The sequence below is a fragment of the Cyprinus carpio genome, chromosome A20 (genome assembly GCF_018340385.1).
Source record: "Cyprinus carpio isolate SPL01 chromosome A20, ASM1834038v1, whole genome shotgun sequence".
NCBI classification, from domain to species: Eukaryota; Metazoa; Chordata; class Actinopteri; order Cypriniformes; family Cyprinidae; genus Cyprinus; species Cyprinus carpio.
This window is the reverse complement of record NC_056591.1, coordinates 22,204,959-22,220,733: the sequence shown is the minus strand read 5'-3', so window position 1 is coordinate 22,220,733 and position 15,775 is coordinate 22,204,959. Positions and strand designations below refer to the sequence as shown.

General features: G+C 31.7%; 1 protein-coding gene across 1 annotated transcript in view; it reads left to right on the top strand.

The window, feature by feature from the left end:
• LOC109101222 (polyphosphoinositide phosphatase-like) overlaps positions 1-15,775 on the top strand; it is a 68,697-nt gene that overhangs the window by 39,394 nt on the left and 13,528 nt on the right. Inside the window, exons 17-21 of the mRNA XM_042778152.1 lie at positions 3,197-3,335; positions 7,003-7,061; positions 9,479-9,626; positions 12,667-12,750; positions 14,517-14,712. Of these exons, the coding sequence (XP_042634086.1) occupies positions 3,197-3,335; positions 7,003-7,061; positions 9,479-9,626; positions 12,667-12,750; positions 14,517-14,712 (626 nt within the window). The remainder of the gene's footprint in view (positions 1-3,196; positions 3,336-7,002; positions 7,062-9,478; positions 9,627-12,666; positions 12,751-14,516; positions 14,713-15,775) is intronic.

The following is a 15,775-nucleotide window of genomic DNA, read 5'->3' as shown; positions in this document are numbered from 1 at the left end:
CTGTCTGATTAAATATTATATAGTAATTTATTAAATATTAAGTATTTTATAGTAATATAAAATGGTTAGAAAATTAAGTTTAGCAACTAAAATGATTAATTATTATAACTGTTGTTTTAGTATCGAGATACTATTATAGCTTTTATTAATATTTTGAGTTTTTATTTATACTTTCAGTTTTAATTTTAGTACTTTTAACAAATTAAATGTTTGGAAATTTTGTTTTATTTTTTAGTTTGCAATTTATATTATTTTATTTTGTATATATTAAATATCTGTATAGTTTTTATTATGTGATTTTGGTTTTAGTTTCAGTTATTTTAGTACATCAAATTAAACTAAAAGAAAATAAGAAAAAAGTTATACAAAATAAATCATATTTATTAAATAAGTTTTAATTAAATACACTTTTTTTAGTAGTTATTTTATTTCATGTTGAGTTATGTCTTATTTGAGTTTTTTATATTTTATTTGTTACTTAAATGTGTTAGTTATAAGTAAAAAAAAATTTATGCGCAAAATTTTAGTTTTAGTTAATTATAATAACCCTAACCTAAACCATGTCTATGTTAAAGACAAAAATACCATAAAATAGTAATTGATGCATTTTTGTTATTTATTTATTTTTTCTTTGTTTCTTATCCCATTGACATATATTTGTTTTTGTTGTAAGTATAAACCTTACTTAATTTAGATTTTATTTTTTCCCAGAAAAAGACTTCATTTTTCATCTCCAGTAAATGAATCTTATTTATATGTTTGTACTGGAAAACGAGACAAAAGTACTGAAGAAGAGTATCTTTTTTTGCGCTGTGCTGGTTAATTAAAGGAGTGGGTTTGAGGATTGATCGAATGGCCATTCATGTTTCTGCCTATTTTTGAGGTTCTTCAGACTCTTTTCTTGTTCTCCAGATTGTATTTATAGCCTCATCTCATTTATACTCTCCTCAAGTAAATTCTGCTGAAATGAATCATAGTTCAGCACACATACTGTTCTTCAGGACAGTCTAATGGAGCCGCGCTGTTATATTTCAATATTACACAAACTCTATTATACAGGTCAGTCTCAAGCACTCTAAAATCAAAAGAAAAAATTGCATTGCATTAAAAACTGAAGCTTATTTTAGCACCATTAAGTTTATTTTTCTAAAAGGGCCAAAATGAAAAAAAAAAAAAAGTTTTGTGTTAAAGTCAAAAATAATGATTTTTTTCTGGGTTTTGGAGTGAGATCTTGGCATACTGTATTCTTGAGATTCACCTTTACTCTTCTGAATATTTTTATTAAAATGTCTGTTTGATAAAAAACAAAATTAAATTAATAATAAATTAAAATAATTAATATAAAATGATCTATCAAATAAAAGTATATAATTAAATAAAATAGAATTAAATAAAAATAATACAATGAAATAAATTTATTTAATAAAATCAAATATAAATTGAATAAATAAAATAAAAATATTATTGTAGCTCATTAAATTTTGGTTAAAATGCCTGCCAAATGCATAAATGTAATGGAAATGTAAAAATAAAATAAATAATAAAATATAAAGTAATATAAAATACCCTTTACTCATTATTGCAATTCATAAATCTGATGTAAGTGAATAATAATAAAAATTAAACTAAACATTAAAATTAAATACATTTAAATAAAAATGCAATTAAATTAATAAAATAAAATATATATTAGTGTTTTTTTAGTATCATTGATATTTTATAGTTTTTATTAATAATTAGAATTTACGTTAACTTTTTTTTTCAAGAAATGAAAATGTGTTTTAATGCCTTTAATTAACTATAATAACCCTACCTGTAGCTCATAAATCTTTTGTTAACATGTCTGCCAAATGGGAAACTGTAATGTAAATATTCAAATGAAATTAAATAAAATATAAAATATTTTACTCTTCCATGCGGGAGATTTGCTGGACGACCAGGCGTTTCCATGTGATGTTTTGTGGATGAACATGTTTGTGCATTAATCGCTCATCTCGGGTCTCATCTCAGCTTTATTTAATTAGAAAGATGCTGAAATGGCCTGAGGGATAACGAGGAAAGAGAGTAATTGTGTTCACTGCTTGTCGATTAACTCTTGATTACGCTAGGCTCGCAGCACATGCAGAGGACCATCACTCAAACACATGCATGTGCCACGATTATCGCACCTTTAACCTGTGGATATTCTCAAAACAAAGTCCTGGCAGCTGAAAACAGACGCAAACACTGCTGTGCATCTGATTCTGTTATTGTTTGGTGCTCTCACATGCTCTCACTGTGATGATCAAGTGATTTTCAGTCTCTCTACGCTTCAGTTGTAGTGGTTTGTTTTTATTGGCATCTCTAAAAGTTCATGTTGCTGAAGTGTTTGTAGTTTGGCTGCGTACAATTAAAATTAAAAGACAAAAATAAGTACTATAAAGTAAAAAAACACTTTTTCAAACAAATAATAATCACGAAAAAATTTAATTAAATCAATAAATAATATTAAAAAATTATCATATTAAATGAAAATACAACAAAATAAAATAAAATTAAAATTCAATAAAATAAATAATGAAATAAAAAACAATATAATTAAATAAAATTTTATATATATATATATATATATATATATATATATATATATATATATATATATATATATATATAACAAAAAATGATATCAAATAAATAATAAAAGTATACAGCTCATGAAGTACAATTTAGAATGTAATCAAATTTGTAAAATAAATAAAATAAAATGCAATAACATAATTACATAATAACATAATAACATAATTACAAGTATAGCTCTAATAATTTAACATACTATTATACAATAAAATAAAAGAATAAAATTAAAAGTATTGCTTTAATAATAATAAATAATTATAAAATCAAATAAAATTATACAATTTAATAATTAATAAAATAAAAAAAAATTAAGTATCCTGTTGCTGAAGTAAAGCATGGTGCTAGTAAAGCCAAGGACATGGGCTTGATTCCCAGTGAATGCATGAACTGATATAAGGTGTACCTTGAATGTAATAAAATGTAATTTGTATAAAACATCTGCCCAATAAATAAATGTAATGTAAATGAAAAAAATTATTAAAATATTATTTATATATATATATATATATGCAGCCTAAACTAAGAATTGGGCAAACAGGAATAACTCACAGAAGTAACACTGATCGTTTGTGTCTCTCAGATGCAGACAGACAGGATGCGATAAACCTGTTTCTGCAGGTCTTCCAGCCGTCGGAATCGAAGCCTCACCTCTGGGAACTGCCTACAGATTTCTACCTTCATCACAGCGATACCATGGTCCTCCCACACCAGCAGCACAGGTCTGACGCTTACGTCTTAATACTGTCTGAATAACAACCTGTGCTGTGCTTTCTTTGGAGACTTCAACAGATGAGCAAAAAACTGAGAAAATAGATGCTCCTGACAGGGTTTTAACACCCTTTTTCTTAATGCACTCAAAATGTGTGGACTATTTTTCACTATTGAAAAAATGTTCAAAGTTTTGAATGTTAACGTGTTATTACAGTACTTACAAATTTATTAATTAAAAATTTAGAAATTCTTTGAAGTTTCAGATACCCATGAAAAACAACAACAAGAACAAAAAACTATGATGGAACATTTATATATATATTTTTTTTCAATATTTATGATAAATCTTATTTGAATATATAATTGCATGAAATTTATAAAAACATATAATCTGAGAATTACCAGTATTAACCCCATTGGAATGAATAGTTTAATTCCTTTGACTTCATAACAACAACTCATGGTTGCTTAAAAACATGCCAACTTAATGAAACCTACATATTTATTTTAACAAAACATCAATATTGCTCTAAAAAGTTTTCAAACTAAATAAATAAATTTTACTTTAACTTTCACTTTCAGATAAAAAAAAAGTGGTGAATTTTTCATGCTGAAATAGTTAGTCAATAGACATACATATTCATGTTTATAAACAAAATTCTGTCTCAAAAGTGTTTTTGACACTAATTTAACTCCATAGATAATTTTACAAAAAGTGTTTTTGACACTAATGGTGCTCCATACACACCCGGGTCAAAATGAACTTAATGTGAAATGATTTTTTATGGTTATATCTCTTAAAACTTAATTCCAAAAAATCAGAAAAAATAATAAATGATGTGTATTTTGAGGCTGTTAAAGCATTTGCAAGTTGCGTTGCCTTACAAAAAAAAACAGCATTTTTTAGAAATGTTTATGCATCTCTTCTGGGTCCAAATGAACCGAATGCATTGTGAGGGTAAGAAAACATCATGTGTCACCATGAATGCATGCTGAAAAATTAAAAATCGATCAATTAGAATAGTACTAGCACACTTAAGTGCAATATAAGCACTAAACCTAATAATGTTTGCCTTGGTGAACACTATGAACAGCTACTGCTTAGCGTTACATCGCCTTTAACTTGTGTAGACATCAGAATTTTTTTCTGCCTCATTTCATTCGCTGTGTGCTCATTTGTAGCGTCTGCTTCTTCACAAGCATCCAGTTTCTCCCCGTCTGTGGATTGTGGTTTACTCTTTTATTGCTGCGATGTTAAAGAAGCGTTTGTGCGGCCCGTGACCCACTTTATTTTCCTCCAGCCATCTGACACGTTGCTTTGTGATGCCGCTTGCATAATGGACGCTGGTCGACGTGACAAAGAACTATTATCAGACACAAAACGAAATGAGAGGAATCTGACCTGTTTAGGGAAATTGTACCGTCAGATAGTCTCTGAAATGACAATTCGTGTTCCAGGACAAATAGGACATTCATGTTCAGATGTACAGTGGGTTTAGAAAAGACTCAGCCTCCTTTAAAATAATCAAATTTTGTTGCTTTGCAGTTTTTGTTTTATCCAGCTGTATTTACTCAGTGCAACTTATAACATCCAATGAAAGATAAAACACCAACATGTCAGAAGAAAAAAAATGATCTCCCATCCTAAAAATGACTTGTGAACTCAATCAGGTGCAGCTGATCACCTTCTCAGTGGCACACAAAGCCGTTTGACTTTCATCTGTGATCAGCTGCTGATTTTGATCAGCTCAGCATGAAAAGAGCTTTCCTGGAGCAGTTCAGTCCTTGGTAGTGCAACTGAAGAAAACAATCAGCTCCGGGTGGCAAGGCACTGTCAAAAGATCTCCGGGATAAAGTTGTGGACATGCACAATTTATCAATGCCTAGAAGCACAGTGAAGTCTATTATTAAGAAGTGGAAGGTATTTATTAAACACAGACCCTCTCTGGATCAGGACTTCACTCCAAACTGATGAAAGAGTCGGAGGAAACTGATCAGAGAGGCGACCGAGAGACCTACAGCAACTCTGAAGCAGCTGCAGGAGTTTATGACAAAGAGTGGTCCTTGTGTGCATGGGACAACAATATCACAGATTCTCCACAAATGTGGCTTGTTCGGAAAAAAGTCGCTCCTCAAGAAAGGCCACATGCAGTCAGACTGAGCTTTGACAAAACACACCTTGAAGATTCTGAGGCAGATGATTATTTAGCCTCAACACCAAACGATATGTCTGGAGGAAATCCAGTCCAGCTCAGCGTCCAGATAACAGCATTCCTGCAGTAAAGCATGAAGGTGTTAATGTCCTGTTATACAGTGTTTCTCTGCAGCAGGGACTGGAGCACTTCTCAGGATAGAAGGACAAATGAATAAAATATGCTCAAATTCTTGAGGAAAATCTGCTGTCCTCTGCCAGAACAGGGTTCCTGCGGGTCCTTAAAAAGTCTTATATTTAGTTGTATCAGATTTAAGGCCATAAAAAGTCTTAAATGGTACAAGAAAGTCTTAATTATGATTTCAAGAGGTCTTAAATATTGGCACAGAAAGATATGGCTGAATGTGACAATCAAACTTCCAAAGGTGATGATTTCCTGCTTTCCTGCAATACCAGATGCTACAGTTTCAGGACCGCATTTCTAGGACCCTATAGTTTTTATTATTATTATTTTATTATTTTTTTGTTTGTTTGTTTGTTTTCGTATGTATGCAGTACAAAATAGTGTGTTTATTAGTATATTAATAATAAATTTTAAATAATTTGAAAACCAATACTAGTTCACAACATCCAGCAGCACAATTCACACCAAGTTCAAGCCAGCTCTTACATTAAAAATAAGATGGTTTAAAGGCTGAAATGTGAAGTGTATCATTTTATAAAACTTATTTTGTGAAAACTTGTATCTGAACTGTAAATCATGCTTTTTACAGTAATTTTACAGTTTAATATGTTACTATAGACATTGCCCTATACCCCACTCATAGTTTATTAATTTTATTTGTGCAGGTCATTTTCCCCTCAGATTTTATGCACATGTATGCATGTATTTTCTGGTGTGATAAAATTAATGCATATTTTAATGTAACCTTATATTTGTATATGTATTTATGTATAATGTATTATTATAAAATATATAATATTACACATTTTTATATTATATATTTATTTTATGATTTATACAATATATATTTTAATTAATTAATATTTATTTGTATATATACACACACACACACGCATACAATATATATTATTATATATATTCTATATACTGTAGTTACATAAATTATATATACTGTATTATATGTTGGCTGACGGTAATTTTTAAATTAATATATTCTGGGTTTAATTAAAATTTTGTATATAAATATGTATTATATTTTATGTATTATTGAACAAAAATATATATATATATATATATATATAAATATATGTATATAAATTTATACACACACACACAAACACACACACATATAAATATAGTACTGAGGTACAGTGATGGTATCAGATAGTAATACCATAGTACTTTGATGTTCACTATTACAATGTTCATATGCTGCCATATTACACAATACATGTGTGTAAAACGGTAGTATTCCCATGGTACTGTGTCGCAGAATAACATGGTGTTAACGTAGTCATGTTTGATGCGGATGTGGATGTGTTTATGTTTTTCTCTGCAGTTACACACACTGGTGGACTGACGGCTTGCTGACGTTCCTGCCCTCACCGTATGATGAAGGTGATCACTTTACACATCCATAAACACTGATATGAGAGACGTGAGCTGACATATAAATCACCAACACTGAGCCGAAGCAGCCGTCTTATCAGTCAGCGTCCTGATCGCATTGAGCATCATGAGAGACTGATCGGAAACGCTCCACAATCACCGATTATTGATTTATGTGACTGAATATTAATCCAAATATTAAAATTAATATTTAGTTATTTATTTGTGAATTAATATTTAAGTAAACAATTAAGTATATTTTAAAGTACCTATTTAATTAATTATATTTGTTCATTTAATTATTTTTTAGTTTATTGATCAATCGGTTTATTTACTTATTTGTGTGAATAAATATTTAACTAAATATTTAAGTAAATATGTATTTATTTATTTGTGAATTAATATTTAAGTAAAACAATTTAAATATTTAAGTATATTTGAAAATAAATATTTAAGTTTATTTAATAATTTTTTAATTTATTTACTTATTTAAGTGAATACATATTTAAATATATTTTTAAGTAAATGTTTTTATTTGTGAATGAACATTTAAGTAAAACTTTAAGTGAGCAATTTAAATATTTAAGCATATTTTATATACATATTTAATTAATTCTTTGTTTATTTAATTACTCTTACATTTTTTTTTATCTATTTCATTGTTAATAAATATTTACCTGTATATTTAAGTAAATGTTTGTTTATTCATTTATTTGTGATTTAGTATCTAAGTAAATATAAATTTAGATATTTTAAAATATATTTAAATATTTAGCCAAAAATTTTCAAATATTTCACCTTTTTCATCCAACGAGTCAAAGAGAACAAAATCGTCACTTCCTGATAAACTGGCACTATACATCACTAAAAAAAAATAGGAGAAGCAACTGAATTTAATAATTTTCATATATCATAAATTACTTGCACCTCAGAAAGAGCAGATGAAACACAATGGATGCGTTTATTGCTTACGGAGGTGGAAGCTGCTGTTTGGGAACGCAGTCGTTTAACAGTTCTGGGAGGCAATTATACAGAAATACTTTGATGACAGACTTGCTCTGGCATTTCCGAATGATCATAACAACATTTAGATGCTTTGGAATGAGATCGTTCTGCTACTTAGTCAGGATTTACCGTCCCTTAGCGCAAAGTCACATCACTTTTTTTGATGCGCTTGGAGGAATTTATTCGCAAAATGCATTTCCATCTCCTATTATTCGCATTAACCTTTTTTGCACAAGTCAAAAATCACCTCAAGTGAGTGTTAAAACTTTTAAGGCATTTTTATTCGAAATTCAGTGTTTGCATCACTCGATGGAACTAAATGCCCATAAAAGCAGGGTGTTGGAAACCCAGCTAATGCAAGTAAAACTTAGTTTTCGTATGTTATATAAAACTTGTCAAACTCATATACTACAATGTTTGGCTAACTTAGATTAGGCGTCATTAAGGCAATTAGGAATTGATCTATTTCTGTTGCTCACACATGGATCGAACGCTTTAAGTTTTTGGTAGATTAATATTACTCCATCAATTGATCTGTATATTAGTGCAGATTTGGGCAACATTTAATTTTAATCATTGGCACTTAAAGTCACATATGTAGAACGGTTAACCAGTGTTTACCATTCATTGATTAGATATGGTGACCAGCCCGCCATAATTCTTCTGCCAGTTTTAAATGTTGTCTGTCACTCACAAGGTCCCTCAGACTTTTGCGTCACAGCGTTTGCAGACAGAAACAGTTTTTATTTAGTAGAAAATATTTCCGGTAATGCCCGCGAGTTCAAAGTCTTGCTTTCCCGACGCAGGGTCTTTCTCCTCATCTAATGTACTTTGTGCAGCGAAAAAACATTTACTGTAACAATAGTTTTGATGAAGTGATGCATTAAACGTCTATACATTCTTGTTTATTACTTCAAATAAATATGAGGGTACTTGCAGTTGAATTGCAGAACGAATTTTTTCTATTTTGCTCTATACAGAGAATAGTAATACTGAAGTTTTGAAGCCTATAACTTGATATGGTCCCAGAAATAATTAATAGTAACGGCAAAAAAATATTATCTTCCATTGGATTTAGACATGCAACATGTATTGTGGCACTGCCACCCTAATATTTTTACTGGCCCCTTTCGGCAACCCCATAAAAAAATTCATGCAGTGGAATTTACTATAGAAATACGTTGTACACACAAATATTAGGTACAAATAGTTCCGATTTTTCATTTTTTCTAATTTTTTTCTCTGTACTTGTCATATTGCAATATGTGATTGCCTTTTCCATTTTAGCATAATTAATTAATTTCTCTTTCACCTTGTTTTCGGAAATTTTGTTCTGTATTTATACGCCTCACACATGCTGCATATCATAACTTCTGCCTGTTAAATCATAGAGATTTTCTGAATGTGTCTGTGTGTTTCAGCCCAGTGTGAGAAGAACAGGAGGAAGGTGGCAGTTAAGCGCATGAACCGTTTTGACGAAAGCATCGACATCTACACCGAGTTCTTCAAGCCGTACGAACTCACCTCGTTCGATGACACGTTCAGCATCGCCATGACCAACTCCTCAAGGTCACACACTTTGTCATGCTGTGCTCACGTGTGTTAAAGAAGAAAATATTGTTAAAATAAAGCAATAAGCCCCAAGCCGTTATAAATTCACTGTAAACCACAGCTTCACGGGGCTTATTGCTTTTATAAAACGGTTATTCCATATACATAGTAAGGTTTCACAAAATAAAACAGAGCAAATAAAGTGTAATGATATTAATAAAAACAGTATTCTTCCACCCAACAATGTAGTTCCTCAGAATCAGTTGTGGTTGCAACAAAGTGGTTGCCGAGCAACACACAAACGTAAACAAAGGTGTATGTTTGTAGAGTAATTTACAACAGCTTTGAATGCGGCTCAACCAATCAGAATCAAGGACCGGAATGATCCATTTTATAATATTTTTTTTAATTTAAAATATTGCTAAAATATTAATGATTTTTATTTATTTGAATGAACATTTAAGTAAATGTTAATTTAAAGATATTTGAGTAAATGTTAAACTTTGTTTAAATTTAAAATGTTAAAATATAAAATTTTATTTATTTACTTATTTATTTTTATCTATGTGAATTAGCATTTAAGTAGATGTGAATGTAAATATTTAAGTAAATTAATTTATATATTTAAGTAAATATTACATTTTAATATTAAAGTGTTCATTTATATATGAAAATTAGTTTTGAGTAAATGTTAATTTTCATATTTAAGTAAATACTAACTTACTAAAATACTAACTATTTATTTGTTTATGCTAATAAATATTTAAGTAAATATTAAAATAAAATGTTTATGTATATGAATGATCATTCATTCAAATATTTTCAAGAATATATTCAAGAAAACATTGAAGTTTATTTACTTACGTGAATTAATTTTTCAGTAAATAGTTAAGTTGTTTGCTTGTGGGTTTGTTTGTGTAAAAAGTAAATTATACGGTGTGTCATATCTGTGAGTAGAATATGTTTATAATATATGTGAATAACACAGAAGTCGGTCTAGTCTGTGTTTCTGGTGAACTCATCTTCTGTGTGTTTCGGTTTCACGCTCGGGGTCCTTCTGTTCTGTTGTGAAAGTGTTTGATTGTGGTTTATGGTGTCGTCCGTCTCCTGTTGTCTCTCAGACGGGGGTTCAGATGATCTCATATTTATTGCTCTCGTTTTACCATCTCGTCTCACCGGATGAGTGTTGGAAAATCCGTCCGGTAGTTTGCCTCATTTTCATAAAAACAAATGTGCCATTCATTTTTTAAAAATCAATTTCAATATATTTAGTATTTTTGTATTTCTTAAAGGGGTCATATGATGCTGCTAAAAAGAACATTATTTTGTGTATTTGGTGTAATGCAATGTGTTAATGTGGTTTAAGGTTCAAAAAACACATTATTTTCCTTTAATGTACATTATTGTTTCTCCTCTATGCCCCGGCTTCTGAAACGAGTTGATTTTTACAAAGCTCATCGTTCTGAAAAAGCGAGGTGTGCTCTGATTGGCCAGCTATTCAGTGCGTTGTGATTGGCCGAATGCCTCAAGCGTGTGACGGAAATGTTATGCCTCTTAACATACTGTGATACCGTCTCCCAGCAGCACGAGACTCAATCCAGCTGCTCTGCTTGTGCACATCCCATCATCGCTTCTCTTTTAGCAGTTGTACTGTTAGGAATAACTGAATAATGCGGGATATTGGTTTATTTCGCATCAGAGGGAGTGTAAGGCATGTTTATAAACCAAATAACTTAAGTTATTTGTGGATTAGTGCGTACTAGAGACACGAACCGTTTCAAACGATTCAGATAGATTTGTTGAACTGGTTCGACCGGTTCACTAAGAAGATCTGGTTAAATAGAAAGATTTGTTCATGATCCGGACATCACTAGACGAGACAAAACAAATAAAACACATTAAAAAACGAGGCATTTGTTGCATCCAGTGGGGACATAATTACTGATTATAATGACTTATACTGTCTTTTTAAGCGTTGCATTGCGTATTGCACTGCATAAACATAATACCACGTCTGCATTTGTGATCTGATAAACAACGAACAACAAGCCTACTCTACACTGCTCAAAACTCACGTTTGATTCATCATTGGCAAATTATTTAAATATAAAAAACGTACTTACAGGCTGTGAATCAGAAGCGCCGGACAGTCCTTGCAAAGTTTGAACTGACCAACTTTATAAAAACAGCCGTTGTGCTACAGACGCATAGCAGGCTACTGGTTCAAGAAACTGTCCTCATCCTCAATAAAATGCACACATCTGAATATTTGGGTTGGACTGTTCTGGAACAGTGTTGAAATACAACTTAACCACTGATTTCTAGTCAAGTCCTCTTTTGGAAGCCAAACAAAGTTTCACTTCAACGAAACACACAGTGACTCCACAACATGGCGCCAGCGGCAACAGCGAGAATAACACTTTCTTTCTTTGCGTGAACATCTGGGCGGCGTTATGCAAATCTTCCCACACAGTGACGTAGAGATGTGGGGCGTGTTAGAATGAGGCGTTTTATGAGGGTGTGGATGAGCCTTAACTTTTATAAAGAATATCTCTTTGGATTTGAAACTTTAGTCTTTGCAACTTTACAGATTTTCTTTATGCACCAAGAGCTTGTAACACTCCAGAGAGAAAGGAAAAATTGAAATTGCATCATATGACCCCTTTAAAGGAAAGAAAACATAATACATGGGCTCCCTAATTATTATTATTATTTTTTTTTTTTTCAAATTATACTTTACATTTTTCTGAATTCAGTTTTAATGGTCAAATTAAAATTTATACAGTTGAAAAAAAAATTAACAACAATTATTATTATTATTTGAGGAGTTCATTCTACCGTAAAGTAGTAATCTCTGTCACAATTTCTTTGAGTTCAAACAAACTTTTATTTTGATGGGTTGTTGTGAAGCATGTTTGCGTCTTCAAACCTGATGCAAAGCTATTTGATGATTTGAATATAATTGATATTTGAATATACAGCAGTGCGAAAGACAGTTGAGAGTTACTGTTTGTGCACAGGTTTTTCTACAAGATTTCTCTCTTGTCTCATCTTTTAGGGAGTTCATGCCGAAGACGGTGGGCCTCGATCCCAGTCCATTCACTGTCCGCAAACCAGACGAGAGCGCAAAGTCAGTGCTGGGGTGAGTCTGAGAGATCTGTTGTTTCCTTCATCAGCTCAGCGAGTTCAGCAGCACCTCAAAATAACAAAATAGATCATGTAAACAAATCATGTAATTAACTGTTTATGTAATTAATGTAAAATGTTATCGTAATGGTTTTAGTTAATGATAATGATCTGGGCTCTGACACTTCAGTTGGTCAGAGTTGATTTGTTTCTAACTCTAACTCTGTAAACTCTAACTCTATATACTCTAACTCTATATACAAACCCGATTCCAAAAAAGTTGGGACACTGTACAAATTGTGAATAAAAACAGAATGCAATGATGTGGAAGTTTCAAATTTCAGTATTTTATGCAGAATACAACATAGATGACATATCAAATGTTTAAACTGAGAAAATGTATCATTTTAAGGGAAAAAATAAGTTGATATTAAATTTCATGTCATCAAACACATCTCAAAAAAGTTGGGGACAAGGCCATGTTTACCACTGTGTGACATCCCCTCTTCTTTTTATAACAGTCTGCAAACGTCTGGGGACTGAGGAGACAAGTTGCTCAAGTTTAGGAATAGGAATGTTGTCCCATTCTTGTCTAATACAGGCTTCTAGTTGCTCAACTGTCTTAGGTCTTCTTTGTCGCATCTTCCTCTTTATGATGCACCAAATGTTTTCTATGGGTGAAAGATCTGGACTGCAGGCTGGCCATTTCAGTACCCAGATCCTTCTTCTACGCACCCATGATGTTGTAATTGATGCAGTATGTGGTCTGGCATTGTCATGTTGGAAAATGCAAGGTCTTCCCTGAAAGAGACGACGTCTGGATGGGAGCATATGTTGTTCTAGAACTTGGATATACCTTTCAGCATTGATGGTGCCTTTCCAGATGTGTAAGCTGCCCATGCCACACGCACTCATGCAACCCCATACCATCAGAGATGCAGGCTTCTGACCTGAGCGCTGATAACAACTTGGGTTGTCCTTGTCCTCTTTAGTCCGGATGACATGCCGTCCCAGTTTTCCAAAAAGAACTTCAAATGCAGTGCCGTCCAAGAGACCGAAGATCACGGGCATCCAGTATGGTTTTCCGGCCTTGACCCTTACACACAGAGATTGTTCCAGATTCTCTGAATCTTTGGATGATGTTATGCACTGTAGATGATGATAACTTCAAACTCTTTGCATTTTTTCTCTGAGAAACTCCACTATTTTTCGCCGCAGCATTGGGGGAATTGGTGATCCTCTGCCCATCTTGACTTCTGAGAGACACTGCCACTCTAAGAGGCTCATTTTATACCCAATCATGCCAGTTTACCTAATAAGTTGCAAATTGGTCCTCCAGCTGTTCCTTATATGTACATTTAACTTTTCCGGCCTATTATTGCTACCTGTCCCAACTTTTTTGGAATGTGTAGCTCTCATGAAATCCAAAATTAGCCAATATTTGGCATGACCTTTCAAAATGTCTCACTTTCAACATTTGATATGTTATCTATATTCTATTGTGGATAAAATATAAGTTTATGAGATTTGTAAATTATTCCATTCCTTTTTTACTCACAATTTGTACAGTGTCCCAACTTTTTTGGAATCGAGTTTGTACTCTAACTCTATAAACTTGAACTTAAACTCTGTAAACTCTAACTCTTTATACCATAACTCTTTAAACTTTATCTCTAAACTCTAAGTTCACTGATGGCCTGAATGCAGGGTTTTGCCCACTGAAAGTGTTTTATGTGATTGTGGATGAGGTGCTGATCTGGTTCCTCTGCTCTGGTCTCTCAGCAGTAAGTCCAGTAAAGAGGAGGCGGTGTTGCAGAGGAAGACAGCAGCCAGCGCTCCTCCTCCTCCCAGCGAGGAGCAGATCTCCAGCAGCTCTGAGGATGACTCTGAGGAAGAGCGTGAGGAGGACGGGACGGCCTCACAGCGATCCACACCAATCAGACTGACCGAGCCGAGCGACAGCAGCCGCCTGCATGAGGTATTCACCATTAAACATGCACTTACTCCAGCGCATGACTGCAGCTGCTCCAAACACAAGCTTTTGTGGTGTGGCTGTTCAGAATGCAACACTAGCGTACTAATATGACTGTTTCTGCAGTATGTACACTGTATACAGTATGCATGTGCACTGAGCAACAGAGAACATTTCATGAGATGCACAGTATTCAAAAAGAAGTAAGCAAGTAGTTTCAAACTATATATTTTACTTGAAATAAAATTAAATAAATATAAAAAACGTATTTTATTTTAGCTAGTTGTCAAGGCAGCATTTCTCATTTTCTTTTAGTTTAGGCTGAAGTACTGAAATAACTTTAAGTAAACTACAACTTATTTAAAACAAACAACAACTAATAAAAAAAGCATACAAAAATGACTGCAACTTTAAAATTATAATAAAAAACACAAAATATAAAAAACTTTCAAAATATTAACATTTATTTAATTGTGTTTTTACATTTAATTATTTATATTTATTTCTTTTTAAAGAATGAATATAATTACTTGTTATATCATTCATTTATTTATTTTTCTAATATAAAAAATTGATGGAAGAATAAATAAAACATTTAACCAAATTTAATCATATCAACAAAAAGTATTTATAATAATAAATATAAAATAAAATTAATTAAATAATCATATTTATTCATATTTAAAACAATTAAAATAATTAATATAATTACTATTTATATTATTTATTTTTTTCCATTATAAAAAATGATGGAAGAATAAATAAAATATTTTAACCACATTTAATCCTATCAACAAAAAATTATTTAATTGTTAATGTAATTATTGTAGTTAATGTAATTAATTATTGTTTATATTATATAATGCAATGCATTGTGGGATACAGTATTATACCTCCAGAAAAACTGCACACTGTCTCCTCAGAACTAGTATGCAGTATGTGATTGTGAAGGTCTCTCAGATTCAGTCGTGAACACAGGGAAAGAGTTTCTGGAGTGAAACACTTCTGATCAGAGTAAGTCTGGTCTGGTCTGGATCTGCTGATGGTTTCAGACGCTCCCTCATTAGTT